Source organism: Drosophila miranda, chromosome XR (genome assembly GCF_003369915.1).
Source record: "Drosophila miranda strain MSH22 chromosome XR, D.miranda_PacBio2.1, whole genome shotgun sequence".
Lineage (NCBI taxonomy): Eukaryota > Metazoa > Arthropoda > Insecta > Diptera > Drosophilidae > Drosophila > Drosophila miranda.
The window spans coordinates 14,638,616-14,661,291 of NC_046674.1; the positions used below are offsets into that span (position 1 = coordinate 14,638,616).

A 22,676-nucleotide genomic window follows, 5' to 3' on the forward strand; every position below is an offset into this window, starting at 1 on the left:
AGTTTGTTCTCATTGTGTGTAGAAATATGTATTGTATAAATAAAAACAAGAGATGGGGGAATCATGTATGTACTTTGAAAATGGTTTAGAAAATTGATAAATTTATTGAAAGTTATTTTGCTTAAAAAATGATTGAAGTTCTGTCAGGTTTAAACATTTTATGTTGTAATTTACTTGAATAAGAGAATAGCTTTAGACGTACTCGTGTACTATTTCTGTATCGTTTAGTATTCTGGGGAAGATTCTGAGATATCTTGAAGAGGTTTGGTTTTACATTATATATCAATCAATATATACTCGTACTCGTACTCGTAGTCGTACTCGTAGTTTAAATAGTATATTAGTATTTTGTTGTAAGATTTTTTGTAAGTACCTAACTAATTGCTTTGCTGCTTATCGTATTCCGTATTCCGTTGTATAAATTGTATAAATTTTATAATACCATTTGTCATAGTTTCCTTAGCTCCATAGCTCCCGTACAATATCGGGACTTGTAAAAATTTGGTTACAACTTTTTGGTGAATATATTATTTACACGTAGGCGTATTTCAGTGCAGTTCATAACTTGAATATAGTACAATACAAATGTATTTATCTTTATCTTTGTAAACTTAACTTATCACTATCAAATACTTAGATGCTTAGGGATAGTGCGAAAGTGTTGCATTTGGAAACCTAGAATTCGAAACTACTCGTACAACAGATCCTTAGGCCTACAGAGAGAGAGATAGGTAGAGAGATAGAGTGTTTGTGTGTTGAAAGGACAAAATTCAACAAACAAAGTGTGCATAATTTCTACAGGAATTGGAATTGCTTTTGCTTTGCTTTGCTTTGCTTTGCCAAAACTTTTGAGTCATTGAATCCCATTAGCATATAGTAAACTGTTTGCTGTACTTCCCGCCGCCGCATCGACTGGCATGCAGCTCTGCACGCGATTCGGAGGTTCACCCAGAGCTCGGTATGCTTTGGGGCCAGTCCGTGCCTTGAGTTACGGGTAGGATAGTCGCAGTGGTAGTATCTGTGCCGCCCGGCTCGTGTCTCCCTGCAGAACATACTGTGTCAACATGAATTATTGAAATGGCTGCGGCCCACATTTGAGCTGCTTTTTGGGTAGTGTTCCTTAGGAGCTACCGGGAAATAAGTTTCTAGTTGACACCTTGTCCCCATTTAACATTTACCATTTACTATTTACCAATAGTTGTTGTGGTTGGGGAGGAGGCCTTGACCTCGCGCATTGGTTGTCTCTTGGGTATGAGTGAAAAGGTTGATGGAATTGAATGCACAATTTGTGGGGTATCTTCTTGTAGCTTTAGGAACATCCGATCCAATTCGTTGTGGCCGAGAAATCTGATAAATTTCCACTTAAACCAAAACAAAAGTATTGCTTAAACATAAATCAAGATTGGCGAATATTTACAAAAAGTATTAGTAGTAGTAGTCGAGGACGATACGATATGATTTAGAGTAGAGTAGAGTACTTAAGGTGTGATTACAAATATACGTGTACTCGTATGCATGTAGTAGGAGCCGTGTCTAGTGTCTAGTGTCTGGTGTCTGGAGTCTGGGGTCAAACAAAGCCTGGCTGTATCGTAGGAGAGTGCGCGCTTAGAGCTAGCTATCGTATCGTATGATTATGGTAATAATGTACACCTACTGGATCTACTGATCTGATCAATTCTGATTGGTTCACAGTCCACATAAAAGCGTGGAATCGGGACTTTAACACAAGGTTGTACCTGTACAACTGGTCAAGTCCATGGACACTTTGTGAGCTCACTCGCTTTCCTAAACGGACCCCCTGCGCGGGTTTATCTATATCTATCTATATCTAACTACAGTCTGACGTCCTTACGGACGCACCAGCAGCTTGTCTATGTGCACCAGATTGGTGTTGCTGTAGCGCGTCTTGTTCAACGCCTGTGCGGGGGGATTCTTCTTGGTCTGCGTGTGCCAGGTGAGGATCTGTAGAGCACATAGGAAGCATGATTAGTTCGATCATTAATTCAGAATGCAGGCAGGCAGGAGACACTCACATCTCGGCACTCGTCGGCCAGCAGATCTATTTCGTCGTTATCCAACGGCGCGAGACTCCGCAGGAAGCCATCCTCTTCATAGCCCGGCTTGAAGGGCATCTGCGCGTGGGGTCGCTGCCTCAGGAACTTGATGTTCACCGCGAATCCGGCCATGTCCACGGGGTACTTCCGTCCCCCTATCCAGCCATCGTAGTAGCCGTCTAGCTTCCCGTTCCGTATAATGGGGCTGCTGACGCCCGTCTTGGTCACGAGCCCCACGGGCCACATGCCCACCTTGCTGATGTACCGCATCTGTGGAGGAGGCGGAAGAGGAGGAGAAGGAGAAGGAGGACAAGCCCAGTCGTCAGTACTTAATGGAGTACGGCCCCTTAATGTCGATGGCATACCTGCTCGAATATGCTAATGTCATAGGTATTATCATCGTCAGCAAAGTAGAGCACGCCCTCGGTGGCATGTTGTCGCAGATACTCGAGGCCCCGATTCCTGTTGGAGACGCCGCGCGGCTTGGCCTTTTTCGTCTGCTTGTACTTCTCGGGCATGGGTGCTGCGAGTGGAATGGGATGGGCATCGGGAACTCGTAAATATCACTCGAATGGGGTGTGGACATGACACCGGACGACAATACTCACCCACCATGTACTCGTACGGCACCCCGATGCGGTCCAGGGTGTGCGCCACCAGCGGGTTCGTCTTGTTCGCATCCTCGATGACCAGCCACAGCAGATTGGCCACGTGCTTCAGCGTGTATCCGAGGCGCGTCAGTTCCGCCAGCTGCTCGGGCCTCCGGTAGGTGGGCGTGATTATGTACAGGGGCGGCTGCGGGGTCAAGTGTTTAAGGATAGGATTATCTACGGCCGTACTCTCAAGTGGTAGTGGTGGTGGCAGTGTGTGTGTGTGTGCATTGCACTTGTTCTGGTTGGTGGGTGGCAAAGTGGTTCGTTAGGTGGGGTGAAGTGGAGTGGGGTGTGGTAATGCGTAACGCGGCGTGAGTTTCTTTTTATGAGCAATTATGCAAATTAATTTACAGGCGAACGGATCGGCTTGGACCACATCCGCCCCCATTCGCAGAGGGGGGGGCTGCGTGTCTAGACCGCATTCTCAAGCCCCACAGCACCAGTAACCGACATACTGGCATAATAGTACACCCATTTTCATTTTCATTTCCATTTCTATTTCTACTTCCATTTCAATTTTCATTTCCATTTCCAGATGGTATTGTACTGTATTGTATGCATGTAACCGAATGGCCCATTGAACGACTGACGTTGAAAATAAATAAACCGCCGCACTACTTTGCAAATTGTCCATTCCCTGACACTCATACGCGCACTCGCAATGGCAGTCGCAGTGGCGGTCGCAGAGGAAAATGCGGGTGGAAGCAGCATTCAAATTTAAATTTACTTTGCAAAATAAACCCAGATATTTAAATAAAGAAAAGAGATAGATTGGAACGGGTTGGGATGGGAGGTGGAGGTGGAGCCGGAGCTGGAGGGATCATGTGTCCATGGCAGCATGCAAAAAAAAGCCACTAAGTTGGATGGATTATGGGCTGAGCTGAACAGCAAGATCTCCTCCGTTTGCACGAGGTAGATAAGATGCCACCCGCTGCTCAACACTGAGCTGCGTTGCGCAACACTGCACTGCATTGATTAGCACTATACTGGACTGCAAACTATAAAGCTACTGAATGAAGACCACAACTTCCCCAGCCCTCTCTCGCAGAGTGGCTTAGCAGTGAAAGGGTGACCCCAACTTTCCTTCCCAGCCGATGGGCCCAACCTCTGACATTGAGTGTAGGGCACACGCAGGGGCAGTGGCAGCTGCATTGCTGTTAGTGGATCCAACTACTACTAAATGACAGAAACCAACAAATGCGCGTGAATCTTTTCAATTGGCTTGCATTTTGCATGAATCTAGAAACTAGATCAGCAGCCACCCACCCACCAGAGCCTTTCAATGCTAGTCAAATGTTCTATAAACATAATATATACACATATATATATATATATATACCATTTGTTGCTGTTGCTGTTACTGTCGGCGGTTTCGGTTTCTCTCCCTCTCCCCCTCTATCACTATCTCTATCTGTATTTGTATCTGCATTTTGAGCAATTTTCAAATTAGACTCATGCAAAATGCTGAACGGAAGTCTTTTTGTTTGCACATCGTTTTGAAAAGGATGTGGAACAGAAAAGGGAGCGGGGAATGGTTGGTTCGCGGTGGCTGGTTAATTCCAGTATAATGCATGTGATTAACCCAGAAATCGTGATACTGATAGCTGCCAACCAATTTGCACATCGTGTGGCCAACAAAAGTTGGTTAGACAAACATCAGCAGCGATACAGCAATACAGCAATACAGCAATACAGCAATTGCACTGAAGGCAATCTATATCTATGCCTATTTATGGTCCTAATGGCACTATAATTAACATGCAACGAGTGGCTCCGCTTGGTGTCTGGCAAATATGGAATGCATTTGTCAACTAATTTGTGTTTGTGCAAATTATACTGTCGGCTTGCTTAACCGACTTTCAAGTGCCGCAAACGCCTTGTTTCCGATTGAGGCTTTAATTATTTCCCGTAAGGCATTTCCATTCGAACCAAAATTTAAGCTTGTTTGCCATTCAGCTTTGGTTTATGGCCAAGTCAACAGCCCGCTCTAATTTGTTGTTCAATTTAGGTGCATATGTATACAGTGTAATGACATCCTCGTGCTACGCACTTGTGACGACCAGCGATGCAAGCCACAAAAACCAATCAAGGAAATTGTTAAAGTTAGTTCAGATTACGAAAAGAACATAAAAACAAAAAAAGCCACAACACAAGCCACCAGTTCTATCATAATTAGCAATCAAACATACGAGTACTCGTGTTTGCACGGAGAGAAGCGAAAGTTATTCGAGTATGTACACAGAGTGGATGCACTTCTCCAAATTAAAGAAAAACGAACAAAAAATATACAAAGCGGATGCTGTTGGGGGGCAAAAACACTGTGGATAGATCGTTAAAATACTTATTCTATATGGAAGGTATGCCACACCAAAGCATCAATCAGTTATGGCTAGGATTTCGATCTTTCGCTCAACGGAAAAGCATTAAAAGTGGAAGGAAAAAGGAAGACTTCGTGCTTTGGTTGTGACATCCACATTCCGTGCAGTGCTACGGGGGGTACAAACAGAAAAACTAAAGCTACGGATACGGGTACGAGTACGGCTACGGCTACGGCTACGATTACGATTACGTCAATATATTTACGGGCTCTGAAGCGGCAACGAATGTTGGTCGAATTTTATGGGCAGCGTCCAGCTGGGACTGGGACATGGATGTGGATGCTGGACCTTTTTTGGCGATCGGATTGGCTCTTGTTGTTGTGGTTGTTGTTGTAACTGTTGCTGGGGGAGTGGTTGATGTGGTTGTTGTTGTTGTTGCTGCAGTCTTATGGGCGGCGGCGCCACCCGCTGATGCCGATGCCAATGACGATGCTTGTGTGGGTCGGGTGGCAGCTAATGAAACCGTTCGGATGGACCCAGAGGATGATCCCTGTCCCACCTGTCCTGCATTGCTTACTGTTGCTGTTGTTGTTGTTGTTGAAGACACTGTCGTTGTTGTTGTGGTTGTTGTTGTTGTTGTTGTTGCATTGGCCATTAGCAGGGACATGGGTGACCACAAATATGAGGCGATATATGACGATGATGATGATTTCTCTTGATGCTAAAGTTACGTTTTGTTTGCGATTAGATTACGGATGGGAGATCAAGTGGAAATAGAACAAGAAATAGAACATAAAGGAAACAATTACAGACAGATATAGATAGTTGATTAGAGAACAAACACACATACGAGCACATACATAGGATTGATAGCAACTAGCTAATCACAAGAGACGGAAACTAACCTAGCCCAACTGAACAGAAACCCCCAATCGGTAACAACAATCACAAGATATAACTACAAACACTAACATATGTGTTTGAAAATCCAAGTTCTCAAACTTTCACCCATTAAAATGGAGATAGACGGAACAACAGTAAAGGCACGTAGTAGATCTATTATTGTACGGCTTTGATGGGCACACCTGTCACACTATCATCTAGGGCCCCCTTCTATTACCACGCCCCTGGGCTGCGCTGCGCTCCCTATCGCTGGCGTAAACGATTTGTGTAATCCCTTTGGAGCCCTTTCAAACATCCATTCATCAAAGATAACATGTTTATCTTCGACCAGCTCCTGGCATTGGCTATCAATCTTGCCTCCTCCTGCCTGTCCGATACGTTGGTTTATCTAATAACTGTTATATTAATGATGTCCCACATCTCGTAGCAGTGGGCGGTGGACGGTGGGCGATGGCTGGTGACGACTGTTGTACAACACAGTGTGCGAGTGGGAGAGAAGTGTGCTTAGAACTCGCTCTAGCTAATTAACAAACGGTATCTAATTACACACATACATACATATGGACAGACACAAACAGACATACATATGCAGAATAACAATGTATAACAGATAACGAAATGGAAACAAAACAAAACGAAGAACGAGCGAGGGCCGGCGGCGACAACTGCAATCAACGGTTCCTTGAGCCCGTATGACACTTACTGGAAATTTCTACAGTTTTCTTATGGAAACGGCAGTGGGAGAGAGAGATATCAGAGTGAAACTCCTCTCTCGGCAAAAAAACAACTGCTTTACAGATCCATCCACTGCTTGGAGCTGCCTTGTAAGGCGAATACTCACTTCTAAGAGCTTCAGATGGATAAAATCAATGAATTTTATGGATGGATCGCTTTGGAAACTCCCAGTAAATGTCCTCCCAGAGAGCCCTTCAATCTGGGCCTTGACTAAAGGCTCTATTTTGTGGTTTGGCTTACCTTTCCGACTTCGCTGGGCGCGAAGGGTTCCCGGGACATGTGATACTGATACAGCACCATGTAGATGCAGGTCGTGGCTATGAATATGGTCAGGTACATTTTAACAGATTTGCCCAGCGTCATCTTGCTGCCGCTGCCGCTGCCGCTCCCCATGCTGTTGATGCTGCTGGTGCTTGAGCCAATGCTGATGTAGGCACCGCCGCCCTTCATTCCACAATAAAGTACTCGTCGTGTACGGACAATACTAGGGCATATAGTGGGTGGACCCTGCTCCCTTCTATGGGGTTCTCTCTGGTTGCTGCTGCTGCTTCTGCTTCTGCTGCTGTGGTTGTTGTTGTCGTTCTGCTGCTTTCTTCCGTGTGGGTCGTCGCTTTACTCTTCTTTGGTGTTTTGATTTCATTCGTTTCGTTTTTGCCGTTGCTTTCGAATGTTATTTTCCGCTGATTTCTCTGTATATTCTACTGTGTGCTCTGGCTCTGGCTCTGTTTCTGGCTCTCTCTCCTCTTTATTTGCTTTGTGTGCGGTTTTTCTTTTTCGGGTTTTTTATTTCACTCGATTTCTGATTGTTTTACGCAGTGAAGGCGAAGCGGGGGGCGTGGACGGGACGGGACGGGACGGACGTCGATAGGGCCCCGACGTCTACGCAACGAAGTCTGAAAGTTTTTAATGCCAAATGGTATTTTATTTACTTTTTAAAGCCTTGTACTTACATTTCACGGGTGCGATTAGTGGCATTGGGAAACTGCAATTAAAACCAAGAAAAAAAGATTATTCCATTTTAGACGCCGATGGTATTCGATTTATTAACAGATTTCACTCGATTAACTTCACTTCTATTTTACTCTACGCCCAAACAATATTTCTATATGGATTTCATATATCTATACCATCTTTATATACTGTTTTTGGGATGCTATAATGGTATGTATATCTCTACAAACAGATGATAGTGTTTCCATGGCCGTTCTTCAGATAAAACATAAGACAAAAAGCAAACGAAATTATGTGCGAATGTGTGGTCAATATTTCATTTTTCTTTCGCTCTTGAGAGGGAATTCATATTTACCATTAATTAAATTAAATATTTAAATATTTAAAATCCATTCTGCGAAAGCGAAATGTACAGCACTCAACGACATACATATGTACATATATAAACCAGCTTTTCTTTGCAGTAATTTGTTCTTTTTGGGAACTGCAATTAATTATGCCTTCGAAGGCCATTACAGAAAGAGACCTTGATAAGAACAAACCTGCACAAAAGAGAGGGAGAGAGAGAGAGGGAGGGAGAGAGTAGTATGGTATACTATTTCCTACATTGATGGGATCTTTGAGCTCTGCTGTGGCTGTTGTGGTATCCATAATTTTTTAAATAAAACGGTTCTAATATTCCCTTAGCTAAGGGCCATACTGGCCTATGCGTGGCCCCGTTGGGGACCGTCCGGGTTAAACTAACCTAACCTAATCTAATATTCCGAAAACGATGTGAACACTAAAGTCTGTGAAGTCTATTTTGGATTGCCATCGCCTGATAGTTGGATTAACGAGAGGTGCCATTTATTTCACTGAGTGCTTGCCCTTACTTTAAATATGTTTTCAAATGAGTAATATTTAGTTCTTTAAGTTATGTATTGAAGGACTGGCAGAGAAGATAGCTCGGTATTCTTTCCACTTGAATGCCATCGAGACACGTACATTTATATGACTCTCTTTAGCTCAGCAATCAACTGTTAATAGCTCGGTTATCTATTATCTATGTACATATATATGTATGGATGTCTTTTATCAGACAATTATTGATGTCTTATAAGCCAATTCTGCACACACGATAAACCGTTTCCCATTCGAGCCATAAAATGGTTGGATAACGAGTGCAAGGTGCAACAAAAATTCGAAAACTTTTTCCAATTTCGATCTATTTATAGGCCCAAGCAATATATCCACCATTTGGATAAGCTCTTTGTGATCCCAACAGGTGCTAGATCTCATACTGATCATCAAATAAAGATGAAAAAAGATCAATCCAGTGCTGGACCCACGCAAATAATATGTAAATCGATTCGGGAAATTGAATTTCTCATGGGATTGCATGTAGGCCCCGGGCCCCGGCTGCACGCTAATCGCTCGCCCTTAAAGCAACGACCTCCTAACCACTTTGATTACACTTTCCACTTTCCTTTCCCCATTGTAATTTCCACAAAGTTGTTAACAACCGCCCGGGGGCAGGTGCGCCGCAGGTGGGACTGGAGCTGGAGCTGGGGCGCAGCAGATGTACTCGTACGAGCCATTATGTGGCGGGGGCGGGGGTTGGGGCGGGTTCGGGGAGAGGGTTCTTACGATTCTTACAGACATTTCCAATTATGATGGGGCGCGGTTCTCGCGTGTTTTTAGCATTTTAAAAGCCATTTTCGCCCCGGTTCTGTTGGCCATTCGCTGTTGCTGCCTGTTTTTTTTTTTTTTTTGTGTGTTTTGATATGAAAGTTCAATGGCCAATTTGAAATGTGCTGCGCTCTGCATGATTCCCCCCGCACAAAAGTTGGGCGCCGTTTTGTTTCACCTTGTTTTCGTCCCTCAATCTGCCCCCCCAATCTGCATGCAATTAAACTTGCACCCACAGTCACTCCTCGCCCTCCTCTCCCTCCCCTGTTTTCCCCTTTGTTTAAGTAATAGTTATTGATTTGAAGGGTAGTACATAAATGTGCATACAGATCTTTCAATTAACTTTTCAGTAGGCTGCAGAGTGGCTGGCTGGCTGGCAATCGGGAGCAAGGACGTGCCCACCTACTAATCCACTTGTACTACCACAGAAGCTCTTTGAGGCTCTGCTTTTCCCATGAACAAACAAATGCCATTCTTGGAAGCACTGCAGCTGTCTGTAGGGTCGATGTTGCACTTTCTAGCGAACAGAATTTTATCAGTTTCAATTATCATTTGTTGATTAGATACTCCCTTATCGTTTTTATGTAAAAGTCCAGTAGCAGTAAAATAGTTTCAATGCATTGATTAGCAATATTACGTCTCTCCACCCACCAGAGAGGGCTCTCTCTTGTGTTTTAATTTATTTAAGATTATCAACCGAGCAGAAGATTCTCTAAAATGCTATAATCCATTTTATTTGAATACCATTTCTGTGGTCCGTCAGTGATTTGGCAGGACGTCTCTCTCCCTCTCTCTCTCTCTCGCTCTCTCTCTCTCTCGCAAATCTCGAAATGCAATTATCAACAAAATGCTGCAAATCCCTTTATGCCCCCAGGCACCGATTCACAGCCAGGGCTGTTCTTGGTTTTGGTTTGGGTTTCAGTTTTAATGAAAGAGCGAATGGGGGGCTGCGGGGCTGTGGGGTGTTGTGGCCAGTCGGCTGAAAATGGGAAATCATGTTTTCCGAGCATCAAAGCGGCATGGCAGAGTTTACAAGTGAAAAATCTCTGGGACGAACAATTTAATGTCAGAATTTAACCCATTTACATGACAATTCCTGTCGTCCTGTCGCCCTGTCGTCCTGTCGCCCTGTAGCCGACTCCTTCCCCACAAATAAACCGAAAACAGAAAAGGAAACAAAAGGCATCCCAGACAGACAGGCAAAGAGGGGAGGGAGGGAGAGAGGGAGAGGAAGAGAGACAAATAGACAGGAAGAGGAAGAGGGGAAATAGGGGGCGGAATGGGGGGTCAGGATGCAGAGAGAGAGAGAGAGAGAGAGAGAGAGCGGGAGAGTGTAAGTGTAAAGCAAAATACCACACAAGTGGGTGCCAAGTGCTGACAGAAACGAATCCCACCACGGATGGGGATGGCGGCTGGCGGCTAGCGAATAGCGAATAGCGGATAGCGGATGAGAGTGTGCCATAGAGTGGAAATGGTACATTCTGGCCATGGCCAGGGCCACAAGGGAGCAGCGGCGGCGGCGCCCAGTGCCCGGCGCCATGGAGCTGCACTCGAGCACCCACCCGGATGCCATTTTCAAGCGGTGCCATAGCAATGCGTCCTTGAACGGACGTGTCCCCCCACCCACCCACCCACGCACAGTGGGCTGTGGGCTGTGGGCTGTGGGGCAGGCACTGTGGGACACACAGATATGTGAGCATTACGTAATGACAGATCCGATCCAGAGACACTCGCATTTGTCACGTATCGCTGTATGGCATGGCTCCTCTCCTCTCCTCTGCTCTGCTCTCTTCTAAAATATTCCGATTAACATTTCAACAGCAGCCTTTCTTATGCACAGCCATAGTACAAGCCACTTGAAGATTAAGCATTAAACATTAAAGAAAATATATTATTTAATGCACGTAGTGCATGTCTGCTATGTGTGCTCTTACTGCTATCTCTTTTCCTGCTGAGAGTGCGACGAGAGAGGCGCCGATCACCAGAGAAACGAAAGAGAGAGAGAGACAGATAGAGACACAGGAGTTGGGCTTAGAATGGAAAAACGATGGATCTGAAACGATATTCCCATATAGAAATCCCTACTACCACTTTCTGCTTTCTCTTTGTGGGTTTTCTTTGGCTTAGAACCGCTTTGGACCACTGTGCCCATTCGATATTAACAGTCGAAACACGCTATAAACTACAGCTGCGGCTGGGGTGCCGGATGACTCGTTTTGTGGCAAGACCAGGGGCATTCAAGAGTCGCTTTTGCAATATCTAGTTGTATTTTATTGCATTTCAATTTCAGTTTCAGTTTATTTCGGCCATAATCCCGACGGCATCCAAATGAAGGCGTCCCACTGTGAGAGCCATCAAAATGTGCTCCTTTCAGCGTGTGGCAGGGGCTGTGGCTGTGGCTATGTGTGCGTGTGTGTGTGGGGCAAAAACAATTGCATAATGTTGTGGGGGCACGTGCACTGTGGCAGTGTGTGGCAGAGTGTGGCTGGGGTGGCCAGAGTGCAGAGAAATGGCAAAAGTGAAACCGAGTTCTTTCCATTTTGATTTGTGTTGGCAGCAGCATCTCTCTAGGAACTTGACACATCGGCATCGAGGCATTGCCCCACCGAATGGCATTTGTCTAAATGCAAGCAGGACTTCCAGGGGATCCCGGGGAGCCCAGGGCCACCCACACGAGCATATATCAAATTTAATGGATTAACGAACCTTTTCAGCGGGGGCAGCGGGGCGGCAGAAGCGTTGCCTGAAATGCCTTTATGGTCATGTGAATTATCGTGCATAGCGCCACATACGACTCGTGCGATATGCCCGACTTGGTGGAGGCACCTCTCAAACGCCATCAATGGGTACGTGCTGGCAATACTTGAGAGAGCATGGCCAATGGTTCTTTTTATATTCAGAGTGGAGTTCTTCGGCGGAGCTCCTCGTGCCTGATGAAGTGGCAAAGTAAGTGCATCTACGAGTATGCACTATATTAATGTCCCTGCGATGGCACTGCACTGAGGCCACTCGAGCCCGAGGCAGCATATTTGATTCGAGATTTAAAGTTTAAGAATGCATATTCCGAGATTGCGAATAAAACCGTTGGGGCAATTATCTATTTCTATTGTTAATCGATCCAACACAATCCATAGCCTAAGTCCATTTATACAGTGAATAAACGTTCTTCCTTAATCGATAAATGGCTTCTTGGCGTTCGATTCATTTCGATAAAAGCCACTCAATCCAGGGGTTTGGTCCATTAATGAAGTGAATGGAAAACCTCACACTTCCCGAGAGTCGCACTTCACTGCTACATGTCGGCCCGACGTTCAGACAACATCCCCGACAAGTGGTTCCACTCAATCGATTCGAAGCGCTTTTGGTCTAATTAACAAGCCAATGTTACGGTCGATTGTTAGACCTCAAAGATAAATAAATAAATACATATGTATGTACGTCTGACTTTTTAACAAATATCGTATACTTCTTGTGTGGCTTTAGATAACCACTCGATGGTTTTTTGCACTGAACAAAAGTCTAATCTATTGCACTGTTATAAAGGCATTTTTAGAGAATAGTTCTTGAGATATGGGACGTATCATCTGTCTATGTTCCGACTCAGATTTGAACACAATTCTCAGGGGAAAAGCACTCTGCATGTTAGCTCCTGCTGTAATTTCGAACAACTGAACGATGGAGCCAATGACGTATGGGGTATTACCTTATAGCCCATTACATACATAAGGAAAAAACGTAGCTACCTATTGCACCCATAAACAAAGTCAAAGAAGATTACATTTATCAATTCGTATTCGTATCTACATATGTCTATATCCGACGAATCCACTGTGATATGTCCTAACAAAAGGCCGTATAAAAAGCAACTTTACAGCAAATCCATAAAATTTATGACAACAAATTAGTGTGCTTTGACTAATGGTCTGCCTATGGGATGGGATTGTACGGGAATGGAAATGGGAATGGGCTTTCGGAATGGAATTGGTCAAGGCTATTAGGCTAATGCCAACGACTGGAACAGTGGGTAGGCTCTAGCACTTTTGTGCATGAAGTTTTTGAAGTAGGATATTCCCAGAAGAAGATTCAGCTTCATTTCTGTATTCCCGTCGTTACTTTGCTGCCAACCAGAACTGGTAGAGCTCTGGGCAAACATCGACACAAGGTGTTTGCCTCTCTGTAATATTTGCCAATAAAACTTGATGACAGTGCGACGACAGCTGTTCAAATGCATCCATAACCAGAAGCAAATTGTCTGTAAAGTTCGGATTAACCTTCAGATACGAGTGGGCCGTTCCGGCTGTTCCATTCCACTGTGCACAACATTAGAGGGAACGGAGAGCTGATGAATGGCATGGAATTTCCGAGCTCTCGGCCCCAGCGGGAACTATCAATCGTTAGCGTCATCAATCGAACTCACGCAACCAGCAGGACGCCCCAATCCCCCTTCGGGGACTTTGCGGGGGCGGGGCAACTGTTGCGTGGCACTCCCTCCGTTCGTTTTTGGCAGCGCAACAGTTGAGAGATTAAAAGTTAAAGTTCTGACCCGAATATTCCTTCGCCTGGGCGAGGGGAAGGGGGAGCCGTTATCGCAACATTTCGACTGAATCACTCTCGCGCTTTGTTCCTTCTTTTTCGCCCCGTCACTAATTTATTTTCCAATATCAATTAATAAGCAGTTCCGTCAACTTCTCCACTTTATGGGGTTTCGGCACGTGAGGAAGTTCTGATTTTTGATAATTGCCGTGGGATATGTTTCAAATTTATTGAAACCAGGCCTCAAATGGCGGGCCATGTCATGTGTCATACATGTCACATGTCATATTTCACATTTCTTGGGGAATACAGCACCAGTCGTGAGGAAATGGGAAACTCGTGGCAGGTAAACGCCTCAAAACGATCGAGTTTACTGTAACTTCTGAACGTGTTGTTGGATCATCGGACACGTGTACAGGGTGCGCCATGTAAACATCGAATAACTGTAAGGGAAAACAATCGATCATCTCGGGAGGTATAGCGATGATTTCGGCCTTGAGCTATTCAATGACATTGAGGCTTGCTGCCCCACAAATAACACCCCCGGAGGCCTCAAATCTGGGGAAATCTGCGTTTAGACCTTTTTCACGCGATTCGACGATATGCACACGATATGAAGGACTACTTCAGCGGGTTGTTTCGATGTGAAGCGATCCATGGCTCAAATTGAATTGAATTCACGTCAATCGGTTCACAAACGCCATAAAAGATGCCACACCCTGTGCCCATATGATATTGCACCATTATTTATGATATTATATTCACTCTAGCTATTATGTCATCTAGTGTGTACGTACAAAGAGATTGCTTTGGTTTCATTTGTATTCAGCTATTGACTGTAGGGATATTATCTCTATCGAATCAAAATAGACTTCCATCGGAGTGAAGCTTCTTCTCTAACATTTCAAAAGTAATGACTGTTTCACATTGATGCGAATGACGTTGATTCTGTGGACAAGTTTCCCATAAGCGACTGCCATTGGGACTGTGAGTAATACTGCTTTGCTCAACGATGTTCCATTCCTAGTATTCTTCTTTCTATGTATGTTCCTTAAGGTCAAATGCTCACTGAAGGGCCGGCTGATCTATCCTTATCTCGAAAAATTCCCCTGGACACTGGGCTACAAATTACTTCCGCAACAACCTCTACTCCCCATTACTCTCTCCACAGAATATTGTCTTCTATTTTGTATTTAAAAAAAAATAGTTCAGCAGAAGGAGAGGGGGGACCTTGGCTACCATTTGGGGGACCACTCGATATAATTAATTTCTCTTAAAGCAGATTATGTTGAAAAGTGAACCAAGTATTTATTTCCATTTCAGTAATTGGCCTCTCCAACCTACCGCCAGTTCTATCCGGGGTGCGCTGTCACCCAAAATTGATGGTAAATGTCGCCGAGTACTTAACCTACAATTTCTTTTGCTGATAAAAGCAAAAAAAAAAAACCGAAAAAACAGCCCACTGGTATGCAGATAAAACATAAATAAAGATACATATATACATCTGCACGACACCATATATGTACATGCTGATGGAATACATTTGTACTATTTTTGTATATATTTTATATGCATGTTTTTCTGTAGCCTGTGGCCTGTGGCCTATCGCCTGTACGACTGGGATTATGGCTTTGGCTTTGGGCGTGTGATAACCAAATACATATGTATTTATCATGGTTTTACGACTACACTTCTCCCACATACCATATAGTAGATACTCGTACGCGAAGTGATTTCATTGTGCGTCTCCGTTTCGTTTCATTTCATTTCGTTTCGTTTCGTTCCGCTTTGCTCTTTTGATATTCCGCTTTGGCTCTGCCTAGGAAATTCTTCGTTTAGTCACTGGGGGGGCCCCTCCCGAAGAAACGGAAACGGTATCCGAACCCACTAAAAGCCATGCTCCAACATTTACGATTATCACTTCGGAATGTGGGGATGGGGGGGAAATGCTAGAGATCCGGTTTCATTCATCCAATCAGTCATTCCACTTATGTAACTGCTTGTACCTCGAAAATTATGAAATCGGGGTAGGGAAGTACTTTAGTACCACCTGTTTCTAAAAAGAAAAGCAAGGACTAACCAGTAAGAAAGCTGCAAAGCCACACTGGGGAAGAGAAAGAGATGGAGGGCGAATTTCTCGATGTTCTGCTGGATTACTTCCTTAACTTAGTTATTCGAAAACTCTCACTGATCGATATGGGATCATATATTTATTCTAACAAAATTATTCATTGCCAAAAATCTTCTTATACATAAGTAACCTCCTAAACTAAGCCCCTCTTTTGACTTCATTATATTCAATATCTGACAATCCCAAGGCTCATCTTATGACAAACCTTTGGAAAAAGGACTTTGCTCTATTCATTTTCTTATTTCATTTCAGTAAGCCTCATCTGATGTCCACTCTAATAGTAAAACTTCTCTATCTACTCGGATATGTATTTACATATATCTTTCCTGGATTCTGTCCTTTTTCTTGGAAACAAATTAAAGATTTTCCCTACCCATCGCAAATTAAATTGAGAACCCTTAACTTTTCTTTCTGCCCATTTCTGCTCTCAAAAAGAAGAATGTCAAAAGAAAATATGGATTCGAATGGGGAAAGTGCTTGTCTTAAGCATTATCAAATTGAGTTCTGCAAAAGATTCCATTCCGCATTCAAATGGCCCAAAGGAGAATGCACAAAAACATTGTTTTCATTTCATTTTTGATCAAATTGAGATTGAGATTGGACCGGACGACCAGCAGGACAAAGTTCATGGCTGGCTGGTGGCCAAAGGGAGCGGGAAAGTGAAAAAATGCTCGAAAAATTGCCAATTTAATTGCAAGAAAAATCCCTTAAACCGAAACAGACTCCAAGGAAAACAGTAAAACGAAGTACGACAAAAGGCAAGGCAGGAAAATGGCAAAGAAAACTAAAAGTACAGTCTGAGCAGTCGAGGGCCTTAAGATTGAATGAACCTAACGGATAACAAAAAGGTACAGTCTGTGAAGATTGCAGAATATTGGGGGAACAGTCGGAAAAACGGTACAGCCTGTACACCTGAAGGAACGAAATGAGATGAAACGAAACGAAGCGAAGGGAGTTCAAGTGTTGGGGTGCAGGGCGGGTAACAGTTGAAATTGCATTTCCTCGGGGAATTCCCTTCCGAGAGGGGGGTATGGAATGCCAACAGCTGATGGGGAATCGGCACTCCGTCCTGCGAATGTTCCAAGCAAAACAGAACCCCCAAAAAACGCATTCTCTTTTGGCACTGGCCGGGGCTCTGCGGAGCGGGGCGGAGCGGGGCGAGGCACATGGGTTTTCGCCGAAAGAAAAAGTAGCCAGCCAGGCGCCGGCCCGGCACTTGGCGCCGGCTTGCCTGGGATCACAACACTGCAATGACGACCCGACCCACAAAAAAAAGAGCCCAGAAGCACATAGAAAACTCGGCAAAACTTTCTTTTGCTTGAAGATTACCTTCTAATCGTAGACTAGACGGGTATATAGGCCATTGCAGAAGTGAGTGGCTATTGTCCTTTATTCATCCAAATCGGAGAGTTTTTTCCATCATTTTGGGAGTTCTGTGGCCACTGCGTGTCTGGTGGACTATAAGGACTATAAATCCTGGTAGCGGGGTATCCTAATGGTCGGCATACCGCCCTCGACTGCTGGCATTCCTTACAGTTTTCTTTGGGGCAGAGCCGCAGACAAAACTTGCCATTCCTTGGCCACAAATTCAATTTACGTTCATTTTTGAAAATATTGTTTGCTGTCCTACGGCCCTGTGCTTCTCCGTATACTCTCTGCTTTCTATTTCCCATTCGCCTATCCACACACCACACCACACCACACACACACTCTAGTGCTCGTCCTCGTCCTCGGCCTCGTACTGGCAGACAGTTGGCATTTTTAATTTGCACTGCCGTTCGAAATTGCTTTTGAAATGGCATTTTAAAAATTTAATTGCCAGGCTCCCCCTCTGCCCTCGCTTCCCTCTCTGCCCTCGCTTTCCACTCTTCTGCCCATCGCCGCCCCACTGCTCCTTGAAGGAGGAATGCCCCGCGGCAGCTATTCTGAGGAGTGTCCATTAAGGCAACTGCCAGTGCTGCCCCAAGTTGCAAGTCAGGAGCTGTGTAGCGACGTTCTCGTTTCCGTTTCTGTGTCATATTTGTCAAATTGACTGAAGACCCCCCTTCATTCCTTCATTCCCGGCCATTCCTCGGGCCTCCTTGATGTCCTGCCGCGGTCCTGTCTCCGTCTGTTTACGCAGTTGTTGGTTACCTCTCGCTGACGCTGCCTGAATGCCCTCCCTCTCTCTATCTCTCTGAAAAGGAGGACTCGGAGGAGTCAGAGGAGACGAAGTGAGTCCATGACCATCTCATTTCCGAGGGTTTCCCAATAAAGATGACGGTAACTGTTCAGAGGAAATGCAACTAAAACGGAATTCAATTGACATTTGCTATCGATACAGGATGAAGGATGGAGTCCTTAGAGCCTAGCCCATTATTTGGGGATCATCCAAAACAGTTCCATTAGCAGCATTCCCATCCCACCTTTCCCATTTTCGCATTCCAGGCGAATGGTCCCCATAGCCGTTTGCTTATGGGATATTTGTATAATGTCTCTTTTGGGACTCCATTCCGATCTTTGGAGCCCGGACTATCTAATGTCTGTCGTAGCTGTCTTTAGTTTTGGCCAGCTTGCACTTTTTCCCAAGAAAAACTGTCAAACTTTTCAACATTTTCCTTCCAGCCTTCCGGTCTTCCATTTGAAAGTTACGCAGTCTGACAGGCGCTGACGCAGCCCAGGGATGCTTGAGTTGCGTTTCAGAATCAGATCCCGTGGCAGCATCAAAGTGGCAGAGCAGAAATCACTGCAAATGGCGTTGGACATTTCACTGACAGATTCTGTGCCGCTTTGTGGCATGTTGAACCAACCACTTGACGCGGCGGCTGACAGCCACAGGAGAAGTGGACGCTTCCAAGGCTAAAAAATAATATTCCCAATTGCAATTATGGCCGCAAGTGATTGATATGGAAGCGCATCCAATTAGCGACGGTTCAAAAGATGAATGATAGCTGATTACACTGAGAAAAACAAACATTTAAATATGATGTACACTGCTCAAACACCCCTCGCCATTGCTAACGACCTCAACGGAATTGATTGATATGTGACTTAGCTCGTGAAACCCATCTAGTTTCAGGTGATTCATGACTCATTCAGGTTATACCCACAAGGCATTTGGGATTAAAATTCAATAATTTCGAACGGGAAATGTCCAATAGATAACGCTTGATAAATGGCTTACAGAAGGAGAAGGTAGGGAAGGGACGGGAAAACCCATTAGGGATCTATATTCATAGATCTATCAATATTCTGCTGAACAAACCTACGACCTGTGGCTTGCCGAGTAACTCCAAAAACCCTGCCTCTGTCTCTCTCTGTTGGCCCAGAGAGCCCCTTAAATATTGAAACCTTTTAAAGCGGCATACCATGCCATATGGTCCGTTGTAAAGCGACTGTACACGGCTCCTGTGTCGCCTTAATTATGCACACGAGTACTCACGTTGCTCCACCGCTGTGCTCTGCCTTTGGAAAAGGGGCTTACAAAATAAACCCTTTTAAATACCAAGGAGAACGCAACGCAATCCTAATTGTCATAATCACGGAGCAGCGCATCGCTGAGACACTCGAATGTCCTTTGCGGCGTCAAAAATTAAAACGTGACACAAATTACTCGCTCGAGTTTCAGGCTGTGGCCTGGGGGCTAGGAGCTGGGGGGGCGGCCCCTCCTCAAATGCCATTAACCAGTAGAGCAGCAGCTGGCCCTCTCAAAGGGAGGGCCGGGCCTTGTTTTGACAGCCGCACTGCGCCTGTCCCTAGGGGGCTAGGCTCCTTCTCCTTCTCCGTCTCCGTCTCCGCCTCCGTCTGGGTCTACGCGACGATGGATGTAATTCCCCATGTGAGTACGGTTCGTCCCACTCCCCACTCCCCACTCCCCAATCCTTAGCCGCACCTCGGGGAGCCTTTGTTAATCATTTTTTTTCTCTCCTCTTTTTTTCGCAGATTTCGCACGCACGCACATGTCCTGCGTGAAAGGAGGGACTTTCAGGGGGACTTTGGGACCCGGGCACTGGGCCACATCCCCATCATTTGCATATGTATACTATATACATATGTACCTATGTGGCTCGGACGGGGCTGCACCTGCCCCGGGGGCAAGCTCTGCTGCTTTCTTTTATGATGATTGCCGGAATGTAAATTTGATTTAGGACCCTCTGTGTGTGCACATAACGAGGTCCCAGGTCCCAGGTCCCAGGACCTAGGGTCACTTTAAGCGACAGATTCCGAGTGTCTGTCTGTCCGTCTGTCTTTGGGGCCACATCAAATTGATGAAAGGCAGGAAACTGATTTCATTTGAATAATAAATACTGGATTATCGGATGGTAGGCTAATTCCAACTTTTAGGATCATTAAATACTCGTATATTCCCACATAATTGACTTAACCACTGAATAAATATTCCAAATACATATTAAATAGAATATTAACCTACGAGTGGCTTCTGTGTTTATGCCGTACCTACTATATATGTACATATGTACATATGGTATGCTCACAGATTCGAGAAGTCGAAAGAAAATTATCTTCCACCATATGTTGGGGACCACCATATGTAGGAGGGGGCATGGGGCATGGGGTATGGGGCAGGGATATGGAACTTTCACACTTGCTTATACCTCCCTATTCCCTAAATGGCCTTCCAGCCCTTCCTCCGCCCCCTTCTCTTCGCATTCGCTTTTTTTCACAAGCCAACGCGCGCCATTAGCAGCTGCTTGGGACCGTGTTCCTCTCTCCGGGCGAGTGGCGACGGATAAGGAACACCAGGCGCCCGCCCGTTTACCCGTTTGCCCGTTCGCTAATAGAAAACGGCAATCAAACTGGAAGTAAACTTTACTTTCCGACCCGACGCTCGGATGCCCTAGCGAAGTCCTTGGCAAAAGAGATTAACAGATCAACTCCTTGTTTGAATCTGTTCCAGAGCATTTGAGTAAGGGCTAGAGGGCTAAATCTACGTTGCCAAACGCTGATCGAAGCTATCATACCCACTACCCTCACCAATACCCAAGCATACGAGGAGTAGGGCAAAAGGCACACTGCACACTGTACTCACCTCAAGTCACGGGCACTTCAGCTTGTTAGCGACGCGGAAGGACACGGCACGGCGGAAACGCCAAGATCTCTCCAATCACATCCGAGCGGCGTCTGCGGTGGCGGCGGCTCATCAAAGAGGAGGACGAATGCTGGCTGCCAGACACTTTCGGTTTTATTGCCGGCTAAATTCAGAGTTGGCAATGAATTGGATTGTTCTGCCGGCAGGCAGCCAGGCAGCAGGCAGCAGGCAGTCTGGTTGGGTTTTCTTTTAAAGAGAAAATTGAACAGCATGAGAGAAACTCGCCCTCGTTAATGTTGTTGCTTTTGCCATAACGGTTGCCAGCGCAACTTCTGGAAGCAACAAAAAACTTGGCCAACAGGAACAACAAGGACAGCAGCAACGTCAGGTGTGAGATGTCAGCCGCCCCCAAACGCGCACTCACTCACTCGCTAAGCCACACACACACGAACACACATATGTAAGTGTGTACGCCCACACAAGGAGTCGGAAAGTGTAAATAGAGTAATAAAAAGAATGTAGGGAAATGAAACAGGAAAAGGAAGGTGTGTTCGCACAAGGTGGGCCGAGTTGCATACAGCAGCCAGGGCCAGCGCCAGTGGCATACCTTGCTTGAAAAACACCTTGCACGCGGCCAAAGGAAGGAAGGCAAAAGAGAACGAGGAACAGGAACTAAGAGCGTTACTCGTTAGTGAGTGCGAGAGAGAGCCTGTGCGGAGAACCAACAACAAACTTTCGCCTTTTTGTTTATTTCACACACACACACACACACACGCACACAAAAAAAAACCTAGAGTCACAGACACTTTTCCAGGATGCGGCGTTTTAAAATCCCTCAAAAATTTGCATTTCCGCATTTTATTTATTTGATAATTTTTTGTTTTTCATTGATATCCATCGCCACGATAAGCGAAACTGTGTTTTTATCTTTGTGGGTGGTTTTTTCTTCGTTTTCTAGCTATTTTTAACACGCACTTGCGTTATCCAGCCGCAGGCAGGCCAGAGACCAACTGTAAATCAACCGCGCAACGAAGCCCGCACCGACTCTAGGAAAAACGCGAATGGCCAGACGAAACGGAACGGAAACAAGAAGCCGCTGCTGCGACGGCTAGCGACGGCGACAGCGACAGCGACGCCACAAAGCTCACAGCGAATGGCCAGACAGAGACGGAGACAGAGAGAGCACGGCCGATTGCAAGTTCTGCTTGTGCATATGGGGCCATGAGGCCATGGGGGCCTCTGCTGGCGACGCCCCAGCTGTTCTAACAGCGCTCTGTTCAGTTCTCGCTCTCTCTGCGCCTGTTAACCCGGCACTGTGTGAGGCGCAGTGGTGTGCAAGACTCGAAATAACGGTTCTTAAACAGATAAGAGCGGGTGCATTTGCTCGCACAGTGGTCGTGGAGAGATTAGAACTTCGACGAGTCTGAAATGGAAATAAACATAAATTACAAGCTAGAAAAAATGTCTACAATTTCAAATACTCAACGCAGGTAATAACTTATCCAACGTCTCATTTTGTATGGGAGGATTTAATGGAAAAAGAAAACCATTGTTTCCTCTGTACTCTGCATTACCATATTTGTAGTTAAATACCGATCTGTGAGGATATACTTAAAAGGTTCTTTCTGGTTTCTTTTATCGGGTTTTGCAAAGAAAATCATTCTTTAAAACACACCAATACCAATTAGAAAACTATATGTA

At 45.2% G+C, this 22,676-nt stretch overlaps 1 protein-coding gene across 3 annotated transcripts; it reads right to left on the minus strand.

Annotated features, from left to right (window-relative positions):
- Window positions 1–81: 81 nt before the first annotated feature.
- Window positions 82–22,070, minus strand: LOC108152786 (galactosylgalactosylxylosylprotein 3-beta-glucuronosyltransferase P). Of its 3 annotated transcripts, XR_001774851.2 has the most exons (10): window positions 21,951–22,070; window positions 20,976–21,221; window positions 7,614–7,645; window positions 6,904–7,556; window positions 5,291–5,746; window positions 2,663–2,849; window positions 2,420–2,577; window positions 2,034–2,324; window positions 1,193–1,962; window positions 82–1,127 (listed from the first exon to the last, which is right to left on the minus strand). XR_001774851.2 is itself a non-coding variant. In XM_017282369.2 (9 exons), the coding sequence occupies exons 4-9, from the start codon at window positions 7,111–7,113 to the stop codon at window positions 1,849–1,851; spliced, it is 1,416 nt and encodes a 471-aa protein (XP_017137858.1). In that variant the 5' UTR covers window positions 7,114–7,556; window positions 7,614–7,645; window positions 20,976–21,221; window positions 21,951–22,070; the 3' UTR covers window positions 82–1,848. The 3 variants fall into 3 exon arrangements, 2 of the variants coding, with proteins under 2 accessions (XP_017137858.1, XP_017137859.1); XM_017282369.2 differs by having other exon boundaries at window positions 82–1,962; XM_017282370.2 differs by lacking the exon at window positions 5,291–5,746 and having other exon boundaries at window positions 82–1,962; window positions 21,951–22,057.
- Window positions 22,071–22,676: the final 606 nt, after the last annotated feature.